Genomic DNA, 15,460 nt, shown 5'->3' with positions numbered 1-15,460 from the left:
TTTTACAGCAGCGGATACACCCTTTTGTTTAGAGAGTTTGGATTGGTTCTTTACAATTATACTCTATTCCAGTGGTTTTCAAAGTGTGGGCCACCAGGGGGCGCCTGGGGGCCTCAACAATTTGGTGTGCCCATCCCTCCCACTAGTATGTTTTCTCTTTCTCACTCTCAGACAACCACACACACACACACACACACACACACACACACACACACACACACACACACACACACACACACAAAATCAATTCCTAATGTAATGTAATGTAAAGATGTAAGATGTAATTATTAATAATAAAAAAAAGAAAAGAAAAAGAGGGGATATATTCAGAAGTCAGTATTTTTAATGTGTTTTAAAGACATCTTGCAAAAGGGGGGCCTCAGTCAAATGTTAATGCCATTTGGGGGGCCTTGCCCTGGAAAAGTTTGGGAACCTCTGCTCTATTCTACTCTATATTATGTTAGAAAACTTTTCTTTTAACACCTTATACAGTTTTTAAGCTGTGCACACTTGTTTACCATGCACACATGGCAGATTTATGAAACCTAACAGAGTTTTGCACAAGAAAGAAAAAAAATGTCTATTTTAAAAGTATTCATGTATTAATAGCTTCATGCGTAATTTCTACAGACATCTGTGTTACCGTAGCTAACTGCTGCTGTGTGCGCAATTTCAAATGGAAGGTGCATTGTATGTATGAAGAAAAAACACAATCACTTATGAAACAGTACCCAATGTCTATTAGATGTACACTCACAATATAACTCCCCCAGAATACTTCAGTGTTCGTATTACTGCAAAAATACTTTGCGAGGTTCTAAATTTACAGGGTTTTAAAGTGGATTTGATAGTAGTATTATAGTAAAGTTATGGTACAACAAAGTGTTTTACGGCATCATCAGAAGAAAAAAAAAATCTGCACATAGTACACGCTTAAATATTACCTAAATCATTTGTTTACATATGCACCTTTTGGAATGAGCCTGAATTGTTTCTCCAGATACAGCAGATGTCGTTTCATGTCCCTTTCATCAAAAAATACGAAAATACATGTTTGAAAGTTGTTGACGCTTGGATTTTGCGTGCCTGTCCATTTCAGAACAAAGAGCTACACAACGCAACTGGAAAGAATTCATAAGACTGGCTCACATAAACAGACCATTTATTGATGCAGTGTTCTACAACAAAGAACGAGTGTTTTTATCAAGACTTCTAGTGGTCTCATACTGGCATATCTTAGTCCACCTTGGGTTCTTTTAGAACATTAGCCTTTCAGGACAGGCAATCATTTCAATACATTTCTAAATAATAATAATGTATATTTTGGGATTAAGGTTTTACCCGCAAAAAAATCAGATCCTGCATCTGTAATGTAAAGGTCAGAAGCGAGAAAGGAGCTGCTTTACACTGCTACTTTTCCAAACCTTTTTGTGACTATCTAGAATGGCTTGGTTTGATATAGCAGTTAAAAACTTTGGATTCCCCAGTATTGAGCTGTTTGTGAAGGTAAGAAATACTTAAAACCAATTTTCATATAGTTCATAATTAATAGATGAATACAATAGATTTTAATTGACTTTACTAATTGACTTTTCTGGATGTCTCACACTACAATTAGACACACTTTGATATTGATTAAGCTGTTTGCTCATATTATTATTTTTAAGAGAGAGAGAGAGAGAGAGAGAGAGAGAGAGAGAGAGAGAGAGAGAGAGAGAGAGAGAGAGAGAGAGAGAGAGGGGCTACTGAAAATACACAATCTACACTATATGGCCAAAGGTTTGTGGGAACCTGACCATCAGGTGTGGCTTTCAAACCAACCATATGTGGTTTTCGCCAAACTGTTGCCACAAAGTTGGAAGGACATAAATGTATTTGGATACTGTAGCTTTATAATTTCCCTTCACTGGAACTAAAAGAACCAAACCTGTTCCAGTATGTCAATGCCCCTGTGCACAAAGCGAGGTCCACGAAGACATGGTTTGCCAAAGTTGGTGTGGAACTCGAATGTCCAGTACAGACCCCTGACCTGAACCCCACTGAACATCTTTGGGATGAACTGGAACACCGACTGCATACAAGGCCTCCTCACCCAAAATCAGTGCCTGACTCACTAATGCTCTTGTGGCTGAATGAACACAAATCTCCACAACCACACTCCAAAATCTAGTGGAAAGCCTTTCCAGAAGAGTGGAGGTTATTATAACAGTAAAAGGGAGCCAAGATCTAGAGTGGGATGTTCAGAAAGCACATGGTGATGTGATGGTCAGGTGTCCACATACTTTTGGCTGTGTAGAGTCCCCGCCAAACTACTGGAACGGCAAGGCCAATTAATTTGTTTTTACTGTAGACTAAAGACATTTGGGTTTGAGATCAAAAGATGAATATGAGAAGAGAGTTTCAGCTTTTATTTCCTGGTATTTATATGTAGATATGTTAAACAACATAAAACATAGGACATTTTGTAAAAGACCACCCAATTTGTAGACAAGCAAAAGTATTGTGACTGACAGGTGCTTCTTGGTGTGTTCTGTTAGATTGATTGTTTAAACAATAAATAGCTCTGAACATCTGCTCTTGGTTTTAGCCTTCAGTTTCACCTGTGAAGACTGCATTTGGTGTTAAAAAAGTTAAGCCAACATGAAGATTAGAGAACTGTCTATGGGAGAAAAGCAAGCCATTGTGAAGCTGAGAAAAGAGGGGAAATAAATCAGAAGCATTGCACAGCATAGCGAATACAAAAATTTGGAATGTTCTGAAAAAGAAAGAAACCACTGGTGTACTGAGCAACAGACACCAAATGAGTTGGCCAAGAAAAACAACAACTGATGACAGAAATATTGTGAAAGCTGCGAAGAAAAACCCAAAAACAACAGGCAGTGACATTCCCAGCAAGCTCCACAGGGCAGGAGTGAAGGTAGCACAATCCACCGTTTGAAGAAGACTTCAAGAGCAGAAATGTAGAGACCATACCACTAGATGCAAACCACTCTTCAGCAGTAAGAATCAGAAGGACAAATTGGAATTCACAGAGTGATCCACAAAAGTTCTGGTACCATCTTCCAAAGTGATGAAAAAAAGGATCTACTGAAAAAGGCTGTGGTAAATGCCTAGAAAAGCATCACAAAAGAAGAAACCAACAGTTTGGTGATGTCAGTGGCTTGATGAAGTTTAGATGCAGTTATTGCAAGCAAGGAATATGCAATCAAATACTAAGTGTTATTTACTTCAAGACTTATCTGTTCCTATACTTTTTCTCACCTAAAAGTGGGGTGGTCTGATACAAAAGGTTCTATGTTTTATGTTGTCTAACACATCTAGATGTAAATACCAGGAAACAAAAACTGAAATCCTAAACTCTTGTCTCATAACAATCTTTTGATCTCAAACTCAAATGACTTTGGTGTACAGCACAAACAACTGAATTGACTTCCCATTCCAATAGTTTCAAGGGGGACTGTAGTGTATGTGTACGTCTTGAAATCTCATTAACCTAAATCTCAGAATTACTCAGGTATCATTATCACAGAGGAGTGCGTTCTTTCCTTCCTTTTTCTTTCTTTCATTTGTTCTTTCTTTGCAGTGAGTATGACATGTACTGGATTGTTTTGCAGGCAGGAATTGATGGGGAAAGCATTGGCAACTGTCCGTTCTCCCAGAGACTCTTCATGATCCTTTGGCTAAAGGGGGTCATCTTTAATGTCACAACTGTGGACCTCAAGAAGTAGAAACTTATTTTACATCATTTCTATACAGTTACATGGAACATTGTGTTTTAAGAATACAAGAAGATTTCATGTTGGGTGATGAGCTGTATCATGCTCTTGTTATTCTTATTGGCATTTGATTTGTATCTTATAGGAAACCAGCTGATTTGCAAAACCTTGCACCAGGAACCAACCCACCTTTTATGACCTTTAATGGTGAAGTGTTGGTGGATGTTAACAAGATTGAGGAATTTCTTGAGGAAAGGCTTACACCACCAAGGTACAGGACCCAATAGTTTTTCATCTGTCCGACCAGAATTGTTTAGAGTGCAATTTGTGCTAGAATTGGTGTTCTTGTTTACTGTTTGTCATTCACCACATATCAATGCTTCTAAAGGTATCCCAAGTTGGCTGTTAAACACCCAGAGTCAAACATCGCAGGAATAGATGTATTTGCAAAGTTTTCTGCCTATATCAAGAACTCTCGCAAATATGCAAATGATGGTGAATAATTCTTTTTTTTTTTTTTAATTGGTTTTAGTGGACTTTATTATTATTATTATTATTATTATTATTATTATTATTATTATTATTATTATGTGCATTCTTTAGGATTGGAGAAAGCTCTGTTGAAGTCCCTGAAGAAATTGGATGACTACTTGCTCTCTCCATTGCCAGAGGAGATTGATGCCAACAACCCTGATGACACAGGACCATCTACACGCAATTTCCTGGATGGACCAGACCTAACTCTTGCTGACTGCAACCTGCTTCCCAAACTACACATCATCAGGGTATTGTGTCTTATTTGCTGTGACTACAATATGTATGCAAACATGTCAATCAATTTAGATGAGAGCCTGAATCAACCTTTAACATTTAGGTAATTCATTTGATCCCTATCTGTTAACTAGCTGATGAGTCATTTAAGATGTTTTAATGAACTTATGATGCCACACAGTGATTGCATTATTATATTTTGGCTCAGATTGTTGCAAAGAAGTATAGAAGTTTTGAGATTCCAGCTGACATGAAAGGGATTTGGCGATACCTGAACTCTGCCTACCAGAAAGAAGAGTTTACCAGCACCTGTCCTGCAGAACGAGAGATCGAGTTTGCCTATTTGGATGTTGTCAGAAAGTTAATATAAGTTTGGTGCTTGATGAAAATATACAGAGATGTGTGGGGGTATGTTTAGACTACAAACAGACAGAGAGAGAGAGAGACAGTGAGAGAGACAGTGAGAGATGAGAGAGATTGTGTGAGGGACTGAGAGAGGAGAGAGGGAGTGTGTGTGTGAGTGAGGGAAACGGAGTGAGAGAGATTGAGAGAGGAGAAGGAGTGTGTGAGAGAGAAAGATAGAGAGAGAGATTGTGTGAGAGCATGAGAGAGATTGAAAGAGGAGAGAGGGAGTGTGTGGGAATGGGAGAAAAAGTAAGAGATTGAAAGAGTGTGTGAGAGAGGTGAGAGAGTGAGTGTGTGTGTGTAAGAGAGAGTGAGAGAATGTTTGTGTTTGTTTGTGTGTGTGTGTGTGAGAGAGAGAGAGAGAGAGTAAAAAAGTGTGTGTGTGTGTGTGTGTGTGAGAGAGAGAGAGAGAGAGAGTAAGAAACAGTGTGAGAGAGAGATGTGTGTGTGAAAGGGAGAGAAAGAGAGAGAGGGAGTGTGTGTGTGTGTGTGTGTGTGTGAGAGAGAGAGAGAGAGAGAGAGAGAGAGAGAACGAACACTTCTTTTCATATCCTGAATAGTTAAGCTTTATCTATAATCATATTATACATTTTATATCTTTTAAATGATGATGTCATGGGCTTGATATGTGTATAAGGTAATTTTTTTTTAGTTTATCCTTTGTATATTTGCCTTGTTATATCCATTAGTTTTCTGCTGAGTTTTCCCCCCAGAAACTAGAACTAATAATTTTATGTGATTCCTAAAGTCTGAGACATTTTACCATATATAACAATGAGTTATAATTAATATAAAGATTTATTATAACATAAAAAGAAGTAATGCTGTATTAATCTATATTAATTCATTGTTCTATATTATGTTTATTTAATCGGTGAGGAAAAAGGTGCCTTCTTTTTTCCTCCTCCTTCTTGATTATTCATTATTGTTATTTATTTCTTCTTCTTCAACTTCTTCTTATTCATTTTGTTTGTTAGTTTGTTTGTTTTATTTTATTTTATTTTTTTTAAATGTGCACTATACTGTATATCACTAACATGTATTGAAGTAATTCTATTTGAGTAATCCCAGAGAACGTGTCATGGTGCTTTAAAACTGAAACTTCGTTTAAAAGAACTAAAGACAGTTTTGTAATCTTTTTTGTTACTTCGACGCGTTCCTAACGCAAGAGTACTAGCTTAGCTTGTGATTTATTTATAGTCACAGTCACTTAAGTTTCTGAAGCTTGTAAAAAAAAAAAAAAAGACCGGTTTAAAAAGGGATTGGGAGAAAGGACAAAGAGAAGAAAGGCTGGCAGATGTGTTGGGTCCAATCTCTCATCTCTCTTCCACTTGTAGTCCACTGACTTGGACAGACTTGTTAACCGGTTGTCGTGGTTACACTGCTAGCAGCCCTCAGAACAATCAAATAACTTTTAAAGCAATAATATCAACAGCTTGTGTTTATTGGTTACTAAATATACTTTGTCACCGGAGAGACCCTCACCTAGAGAATTTTGGCTGGAGCTTGAGCAAACATTCAGATAATGTGAAAGGGCTGATGGGGAAGAAAAGCAGTTCCACTGAAGAGCACATTACATTTGTACCTGAGCTCGTTGAACTTCGTTGAACTTCGTTGAAGTCTTTACAAATTCATTATTCCATGTCTTTTCAAATTGCAATATTTCACAATAATCACCAAGAACGGGAGGTACAAAAATAAAATTCTGTTTATTATTAGGACCTTTTTTTTTTTTTTTTTGCATGCTTGTAAAATTTTCCTACTTGTAGAAGGGGGGTTAACAGGATTTCGTGCAATGAGGCTACACACGTCACAAGAGGTCACTGAGGTCATGTTAATGTCATGTTAAGTATGTTGTTGACGCATCAATTAGACGCGACTGTAGATTTGCTTGCTGATGAGCATGGGGTCATGTTAGAACGTGATATTGAAGTGTGAGATATGCTTAATTCTGAGAGCAGTATTTCCAGAAGCAAACTGTAAAAAAAAAAAAAAAAAAAAAAAAACACAAACAAAAGCAGCAGTTAATAAATGTTAGCTTTTTTTAATATATACATTTCTATAGTGTATTCTTGCTTTAACAACAAATTAGCTATACATCTAAGATACTTTTAAATTGGTTTTACTGTTTCATTTCATCTCACCTCTCTTGTTAGTTTTCTTGGGAGTTGATGGCAAAGACTTTTTGAATGCCTTTCCATTCAGGAGTTTGGGATCCACTTGGTCAGTGCTAGCCCTTGGTGAAGCACCTTTGCTGACCACAGATGACACTGTTGTTGATTTCACGTTACCTTCTGTGAGCTACAACCATGGCAAAAATATGCCAGAATGACTGATTAGCAACAGTGGAGAAATTTCAATATGGAACTGTTTATTAGATTAGTTCATTATTATTATTATTATTATTTTTACAACGAATGCACCTGTTTACTTGTATAGTAAGCAGTTATAAACCTACCATTTTATTCTTTTTTCCTGAATTGCGACTGTTGCTATTACCTTAAAACAGATCAAAACACAGAAACATACTGTTTTATACATTGCCAGTACCATTTAAACTCCTGCTTTACTCTTCAGTTACTCATTTTGTTCAGTGGAAATGCAGTGAAACCGATAGGAAAGACATGTACAGTACTTATTAGAGTGAGGAATATAAATCGACTGCACTGTAAGAAATCAAGAATACTATTCTGTACCTTTCTATGTCGTTTGGGTGGTACCCTCAAGTGTATGTCTTTTATACTGTTCGTATCACCAGAAAATGTGAATACTTCCAAAAAAATAATAAAATAAAAAAAGATTTAATCAGTTATCTTTAATTAGCTTTTAGAGTACGGCTTTAAGGTAGACTGCACATGCCTTCCTAGATAAAAGATACACAATAAAGTTACAAAAGATGTACACTTGTGGGTATTGCGCCAGAGATAAGGAAAAGTACAGTTTAGTACTTTTTTTTTTTAAGGGGATATTTTACTGGAAACAATCATATAATACAATTTTAATGTTAATTTATTATGACAATATTGTTCTCAGTATTATAATGTTTATCTCAGCATGAGTAAATATCATTCACAACAATAATAGTTTGCAGCAAGAAATGAGCAACTATGGTAAAAGCTTCTCCCTTCTCCTACCTCTTTTTATGATGGTGAGACGGCTGTTCAATGTATTGTTCAGTGACCTATGAAGCTCCTCAAGAGCACTCAGCATATGTAGAATCGTCTCTCGTTGGTCTGGTGTACTGCTGGCTGAATTTATCTTTGCACTTTTGGTCTCTAACAAAGTCTTGCTTTGTTTATTTGAATTAACAGTCAGTGGTATTAGCTTCAGGGGTTTGTGAACACTGCCCTCTTCCATTGGCGCATGCTCCTCTATTTCAGGGTCATCCATTACAGAGCCTAGGTTAAGCTCACTATCCAGCGTGATGGTTGGTGCTACTATGTTTTCTATTCCAACAGAATCAACCGGAACTGGAGCAATCTTCAATGTTTTGCCTTGACTGTTAGTTGCTGCCAATATTTTGTCCAGATAATGTGGACTGCTTGTGGCTTTGCCTAAGCTACCTGAAGGTCTTACAGGCACTGTCATGTCCTGTCTGTCAAAATACGTAGTCATATCATGGATCTCTGGGCCACTCGTCCAAGGTTTCTTGTCACCTTTGGATTAAAATAGGATATTAAACATGAGTACTAGCGATATCAGTGGCTATATACTACTATGCATCTTTATATTCACTGTATTCTGCTCCAACATGTACTCCTTTTTATATTTCTATGTAAAAAAAATAAATATAGTATCAGGCACCCATAAGTGGGAAACTGAAGCATGCAAAAATGAACAGCTTCAACAGGAAATGTCTTTTCTCTTTCATACTAGGAGAGAGAGTTAAATAACACATCATAAAACACATCTACAAAGTTGTTAACAATGGTTTTGGGAATGTCTGGAAGTTGCTAGGGAATTGACTGTATAGAAATGATGTCACATGCAAGCTTAAGATCAAGACTGCGCAATATAGAGAGATCCGTTTTTACTGAAAATTATATTAGTAATAGTCCCTTAATTGGGAAGCGGTAATGAACAATGTTGTATATTGAGCAATATTAAAGCATTGAAAATATTTTATTAATGAGAATAATGTTTTGTTCTACAATAAAGAATCACTTATTGTGTTCACGCAAATAATTTTCCATTCTTCCACGTTGTTTATTATTGATGTAGAGAGTTTTCACAAATCATTCACTACTGTCATTTACTCTATTATATAATACACCCCAATTATTAATCAAATTGTGCTAACAATCTACTTTCTGCACCTACAGTCACAGAAGTATTATCACAGAGAATGGGATCACCGGCTAGTCAGCATGAGACATAAAGCCTGTTTGATTACATTCACAATATCAGTTGCTGAAATACTGCTTATAATTCCATTTCCTTATGCACAACAGAAAGATTATTCCAAGAAGAAATGATTTGACTATAATCAGAGCCTTTACCTTTTAATGATGCCTGTTGAAGGTCTGGAACTTCGGAGGTTATTGGTGCAGCATCCAGAGCTGGAGTTAAAATCAACAGTGCTACTATTGACATTAATTTCAGCATGCGTCCTTTCTGCATCTTGGTTTTGTCTGGAAAGCGATACAATTGCAGATCTAGCTTTTCAGGCTTTTACAAGCAAAAATAACTGTTCAGTACAGAGTTGAATTGAGCCTTGTTTTTAATAGATGATGTATATCATCTCTCAGTGCTATTCACACACTTGTTACACTAATGCGCCCCTACAATGAGAAGGCTTGTCGAGTGTGTGATGTCTATTACGCGCTGTTGCTGCAACGTTGCGCTTCACTTTCTCTACCATCATGCAGGTGCTGTCATGCCTTTTAAATCAAGTAAGATTTGGGTGTAGGGTAGAGACCTGCCTTGGCAATGGCCAATCTGGAAAAATCCTCCTCCTTATCATGGATTGGCGTCTTTGTGACATTTAGGACTGTGTTTGGTGTTGGGGCCTTCCATTGTAAAGAAGGCAGCGGGCAATGGGCCCTTCTGCGTCAGAGCCTCTTTCTCCTTTGGCCCCTGTGCAAACACATTAGGAAATGCCCTATCACTGCTTATACAGCAGGTCTCCTGGCCACTGTCCTCCTCCACATAGACAATGGGAAATGTCAAATTATTTGATTCATGCATCTATGCAAAAACATTTATAAATCCAGAATGCAACAGCACAGAGTAGCATAAAGTGCATGCTATAGCATTCTGGATTTATAAATGTTTTTATAAATACATTTTGATGTATATCTGTAGACAGACAGATATACATATATATAAATGATAAGCTTGTGTATTTGGGTTTTGTGAGACAAATACGTTACTACAAGATATTTAAGGGACAGTGGATTGATGTGATGACCAAACAGTGCAAATGTAATCAAAAAGATTGTTTTCATAATCTGAAATTGATAGATTTGGGTGAGAAAGCGATTGCAGTTTTTTTTTTTTTTTTTCATGTTGAGGTTAATGGTACCAGAAATTCCAGTCTCTATTTGTCTGGTTCTCTGATGTCAGGAGAGAGGGATGCGGAATCTGGGCTAAGCAGACGACAGTGGAGACAGAAGCACAGCACTGGATGAATGGAGGTTTAGAAAGCCAGTTGCTGGGAAGGCACCACTTAACCTGCAAGTATTTAGTAATTCATCACTCATGTATATTTGAATACTGACTCATTCTTTGAGATGTGTGTATCTGTTTGCATGTTTTTGTGCCAGTACTTACATGGGTATTGTATAACTCATTCTTGTTCTTTATACAGTTCCTTGGTCCTATATTTAGATCAGTGGGAATATAAAATCCTGAAGCTTTGCCTGTGTGCTTTCTTTCCTCCTTTCTGCAAAAAGCTATTCTAGACGAGGAACACTCACTAAGTGAGGTACTGCTAAAGTTAAAAGGCCATAAATTTGCCATAAATTTACATAAAAATGCTTTTAAAATGTCTCTGTTAACTTGTGGTGACAGAAAGAGACAGAAAAAAGAAGAAGAAGAAGAAAAAAGGATGAACCATGCGGGTGAAGAAGGTGAGGTGATATTTGTTGATATGTAATTTTTTAACATTACTATTTTTACATTAACATGGAACAGCACAGGGAAAGCAATTATGTACATGTCTGGGTGCAGGACATTTACATTTTCTTAAGTCGTAATGGTTTGATGATGGGGAATTAAAAGGTTTTCTTTGCAAACCTCTATGTTTTCAGTGCAAAGTTTTTATTATTATTATTATTATCATTATTATTATTATTATTATTATTATTAACTTAATACTCATTTGGTGAAGAGGTAGATCTTCAGTTTTTGTTGGAAGACAGCCAGTGACTCAGCTGTTCTGACAGCCAGGGGTAGTTCGTTCCAACACCTTGACAGAGAAATGCCATGATGCCTTGATGCCATGATGTCTTCCTTGTGTCTTGCGGGATGGGGTCAAGTTGAGCCATTCTCAATCATTCAGTGAAACGTGCTGCAGATCAGGGTTCGACCATTTTTTTCAGCTAGGTGAGGGTCCATTTTTAGTTTTATAGGCAAGAATCTAGAGTAAGCCAGAGGTGATTGGAAACAAGTTGGGCAGCTGGATTCTGCATCAGACTCAGGGGTCATATGGCCAAAGGGAAACTCTAGACAACTCTAGAACAGCCATCTCTAAGCAAAGATTTTGAAATGGTATTATTCAGTTGTTTATCTTAAAGCACATTCTTTAGAAACTACAGTTAAACTAATACTTAATATTTTCTGTTTAACCTCATCTTTTATGACATTCTTTTTAAATATGCTTTTAAAAAATGTCCTTAATGGCAGGTGTAATATTGGGTTTTACTTAATTAAACTTGCAGTAAATAGACCCGATGGTAGATGGCGCTATAATACTGTAGATTTAATCTGAAAAGCATGCTTTCTTTCCAGGGGAAACAGTTCTACAGGCGCTACACAGCCACCTAGAAGTGTTGTAGTGAGCACCTTATGTCCCTGCCAGAAAACCCACAAACAAGATTATGTGATCATGTGAGAACAGGAACTGCTGATATTGCTGCAAAGATGGATGTTAGAGAAACCTAGATGATACAATAAGTAATGTATTACATCTTGCACACAAGAGGAGCGGGTTTGAAGCTGCCTGTATAGAGATTTCTGTTTTCATATTAAAATAAATAACCTTTCTGATGTGTTATTTTGTTACACAGTTAAGTCGATCAATACATTTAATGTGTGATTTACATTTTGGATGTAATTTCTGATTCTGTTTTGAATTTTTTTATTATTTTTTAAAAATTAACCGTACATTGCTCAATACAATTTCAAGAAGCTCATTTATGTTACATCATACCTCTGTCAAATTCAGGTTTGATGTTTGTCTGTTAACTGCCAGTGTGGGGCGAAACAAAAAATAAAGAAAAGATGGAAAAGTGATGGACAGAGCAGGGGAGGAGAAGGTCAGAGCCCAGAAAAGAGCGATTTGTTTTCAGTGAAACTGGAGAGCCCACCCCCACTTACCACCAGCACAACCTACAGCAGAATCAATTACCACTTGTGAGGATGAAACCAAAGCCATGCAACACAGTAAGGGCATGACCCAAGGAGTGTGTGATTGAGGGTGTGCATGTGTCTGTAGGTACGAGAGAGAGAGAGAGAGAGAGAGAGAGAGAGAGAGAGAGAGAGAGTATTATAAAGATATGTTCAGTTTACAAGTAATGAAAAATCAGTTTTGGTCACCTATATTCTATATATCTATTTCAAACAAATCCCTTTGCTCCTTGAATAGTTTAGCGTCTAGATTTGTGTGTGTGTGTGTGTGTGTGTGTGTGTGTGTGTGTGTGTGTGTGTGTGTGTGTGTGTGTGTGTGTGTGTTTGTTCTCTCCTCCACCACTGGGTGCTGAGGACAGCCTGTGTGTTGTCACTCTACACCTCGAGGACACTGTGGCTCACCAGAGGCCAGTGTGGTTCAGCATGGGTTTGGAAACGTCTGAAACCTCTAACCACAGGAGCACGCTGGCCACCCAAGCTGTCAGGGCATGGGCACTCACAAAACAAACGGCATAGCTCCCTTTTCAACTTCCAGAGCAAGATTACGAGACCCAAGCAGGGCACACTTATCTGACAATGTTTAGTCAGTTTATAGTGTTTACAAGCCTGTGAGAAAACTGGGTTACTGTGAAAATGTCAGTTAGTTCATTACAAATCTAATAAAACCCGAAGAGACTCCTTTAAATATGACTGAATATTATTATGAACATTACTGTGGCCCCGGATCATCCATTACAAAAGCATTGTTAATAAACTCCCAATCAGAAATGACTGTTTTGCTCAATCTGGCAAATCTGCATATAGCTTGGTGGGTTATACAGGCATATTTCATGCAGGGTGAAGAAGTCAGCGTGAGAGAACGCTTCACACAGAGATATTTATTGTGATTATTTTCTCTTTGGCGATATCTTTTTGTTTAAATTGTAGCAGTATACTATACTGAAACTTTACATAATCGCATATTGCCTGCACATTTGAGAAACAATTGAGGTAGCGTATCGATAGAATCTAATTAAAACACTGTTTTGTCAGACACTAATAAATGTAGTTATTTTCATTCCACTATATGTCATGGTGTTCCACTATATGTACCTATTACACCTCGTCATAACAGTTTCATGACATGTTCAAGTGTTCTATATAATACAGTAACACGTTCCATTTTAAAGCAATTTAATCTGAGCAACTATCAAATGACAGCACCATGACAGCCATTTGTCTTTCAGCTCTGATCAAAATATGGCAGATCAGCCAAGCAGCAACTGAGTCTGATGAGAAAGCCTCAAGGAGGAGTAGAAATAAAGGGATGAAAGAAGAGGAGAGAACAGAGCAGAGGGATAAAAGTGTGAATGGGTCCTGAAGGAAATCAAGGAGGACAGTACAAGTGATTGGTTACTATTAGCAGACTCTAATGGGTGTGACATCGATAAGGACTGTAACTTGATCTCATGTTTTTTAGTGCTAACTGCTGCACTCCCGTCGAGCCATCAATCATTATCGCACTCGGACTGGATTCCTTAGCTTGCTAAATATTTAATAAGCTTTTAAAAAGAAAACAGGCAGAAAAGGAGAGTTAGAGAAAAAAGAGAGTACCTCAGATTTTGTCCTCTTTTACTTTTGTTCTTCCTTCCAAAGGACCTGATACGTTTGCGCTTTGACTTTTATTATTGTAATACTGGATGATTTTATTGAGAGAGAAGAATGCATGCACACAAATACCATTTTGTCCTTTCCCACGCATCTCTCTCTTTATTCTCTCCTAACTTTCAGACAGTCTCAATCAGAATGATTGACATTTGTTCATAGATGCATAAACACACCAAGCTGACAAAACCTTTTCATCACAGACTACTGACATGCTCCCAAAGTCACAGGACATCAGACTCTTCCCTAGTTCTACTGGATCCATAATTAAAGTATATATTACTGCACATGGCGTGGTGTCAGGTGACAGAGGTGAGATCTGATGCCTGGAGCTCTGGTTCTATAACAGTGGGCCCATTAGCAGGTATGAATTATACATTCAATGCCAACATGTGCACAGAGATGAAGAGAGATAGTGAGAAAGTGTGGACCAGGCAGTGTGGACATTCAATCAAATTCTAAGTAGGTCACTGTAAAAGAGGAAAAAGAAAAAGACTCCACTGGGCTTTTACACTTGACCCATTAGATGGTGGGCTTCCTCTTCTCCTAACCACAACCTGTTATAAATCAGTTATTAACCACTTTCTTTCAATATGAAGCAAATTCTGCGTCAGGGCCTGTCCACTCATGACACCCATGCGTGTCTTTTCAATTTTTCTATTTGTTTGTTGTTAATTATTTTTGATAATGTTTTTGTTGTCAATTAATTTTTAATCATTTCTAATTGGTTTCATTTATCAGTGCACTTTTCAGGTTATGATCCATTGTAAAATTATTATTATTATTATTATTATTATTATTATTATTATTATTATTATTATTATTATTGTTGTTGTTGTTGTTGTTGTTGTTATTATTATTATTATTATTATTATTATTATTATTATTATTATTATTATTATTATTATTGTTGTTGTTGTGTACATAATATTGCACATTTGGCAAAGAGAAAGAAAAAAGTAAAAGTAAAACAAGTAGCAGTGTCTAACTGGACTTTGTAAAAAATTATTTTATTAGTAAGTATATCTAAGAAACTTTTTTTTGGATGCAACAATATTCTGTTATTATTTTATTTAGCTATTTCAATATCCAGCACCAACAATGATGTGTGATTTACTCAATTCTGCGATGAACTGGAGTCCCATCCGGGGTGTGTTCCTGCCTCGTGCTCAGTGTTCACAGGATAGGCTCTGGATGCTCAGGGACACCAGGTGTCCGGTTTTGGAATGGACATTTTAACTTTTAATGATTTGGAGACTGTGTTGTATGCTTTAATTTCACTGAGACTTGACAATTGCAATGCACTTTATATTGAAGTTACTCAATCTCACGCCTTCAGTAGGTTCAAAATGCTG

At 37.1% G+C, this 15,460-nt stretch overlaps 2 protein-coding genes and 1 long non-coding RNA gene across 3 annotated transcripts; 2 read left to right on the top strand and 1 right to left on the bottom strand.

The window, feature by feature from the left end:
- The first annotated feature begins 92 nt into the window (after nt 1–92).
- On the top strand, nt 93–6,942 carry LOC108258302 (chloride intracellular channel protein 5). Its single transcript, XM_017456847.3, has 6 exons — nt 93–1,506; nt 3,615–3,724; nt 3,862–3,987; nt 4,105–4,211; nt 4,320–4,501; nt 4,696–6,942. The coding sequence occupies exons 1-6, from the start codon at nt 1,444–1,446 to the stop codon at nt 4,855–4,857; spliced, it is 750 nt and encodes a 249-aa protein (XP_017312336.1). The 5' UTR covers nt 93–1,443; the 3' UTR covers nt 4,858–6,942.
- On the bottom strand, nt 6,744–8,107 carry urp2 (urotensin II-related peptide). Its single transcript, XM_017456844.3, has 4 exons — nt 8,027–8,107; nt 7,351–7,391; nt 7,037–7,193; nt 6,744–6,869 (listed from the first exon to the last, which is right to left on the bottom strand). The coding sequence occupies exons 1-4, from the start codon at nt 8,100–8,102 to the stop codon at nt 6,838–6,840; spliced, it is 306 nt and encodes a 101-aa protein (XP_017312333.2). The 5' UTR covers nt 8,103–8,107; the 3' UTR covers nt 6,744–6,837.
- Nucleotides 8,108–10,728: 2,621 nt separating this feature from the next.
- Nucleotides 10,729–12,234, top strand: LOC108258301 (uncharacterized). Its single transcript, XR_001810638.3, has 3 exons — nt 10,729–10,818; nt 10,905–10,963; nt 11,844–12,234. It is a non-coding gene; the product is annotated as an uncharacterized LOC108258301 (long non-coding RNA).
- The last annotated feature ends 3,226 nt before the right edge of the window (nt 12,235–15,460 follow it).

Source organism: Ictalurus punctatus, chromosome 26, assembly GCF_001660625.3.
Source record: "Ictalurus punctatus breed USDA103 chromosome 26, Coco_2.0, whole genome shotgun sequence".
NCBI classification, from domain to species: Eukaryota; Metazoa; Chordata; class Actinopteri; order Siluriformes; family Ictaluridae; genus Ictalurus; species Ictalurus punctatus.
The sequence above is the reverse complement of the archived record's forward strand: the minus strand, read 5'-3'. Positions and strand labels throughout refer to the sequence as shown.

Bases quoted from the DNA above. Each gene is read 5' to 3' on its own strand.
- LOC108258302 (XM_017456847.3), top strand. From the start codon at position 1,444: ATGGCTTGGTTTGATATAGCAGTTAAAAACTTTGGATTCCCCAGTATT. The intron at 1,507-3,614 runs GTAAGAAATACT...ATTGTTTTGCAG, and splicing joins GTATTGAGCTGTTTGTGAAG to GCAGGAATTGATGGGGAAAG. The intron at 3,725-3,861 runs GTAGAAACTTAT...TGTATCTTATAG, and splicing joins ACAACTGTGGACCTCAAGAA to GAAACCAGCTGATTTGCAAA.
- urp2 (XM_017456844.3), bottom strand. From the start codon at position 8,102: ATGCTGAGTGCTCTTGAGGAGCTTCATAGGTCACTGAACAATACATTG. The intron at 7,392-8,026 runs GTAGGAGAAGGG...ATCTGTTTTAAG, and splicing joins TCTCACCATCATAAAAAGAG to GTAATAGCAACAGTCGCAAT. The intron at 7,194-7,350 runs GTAGGTTTATAA...CCATGGTTGTAG, and splicing joins CAGGAAAAAAGAATAAAATG to CTCACAGAAGGTAACGTGAA.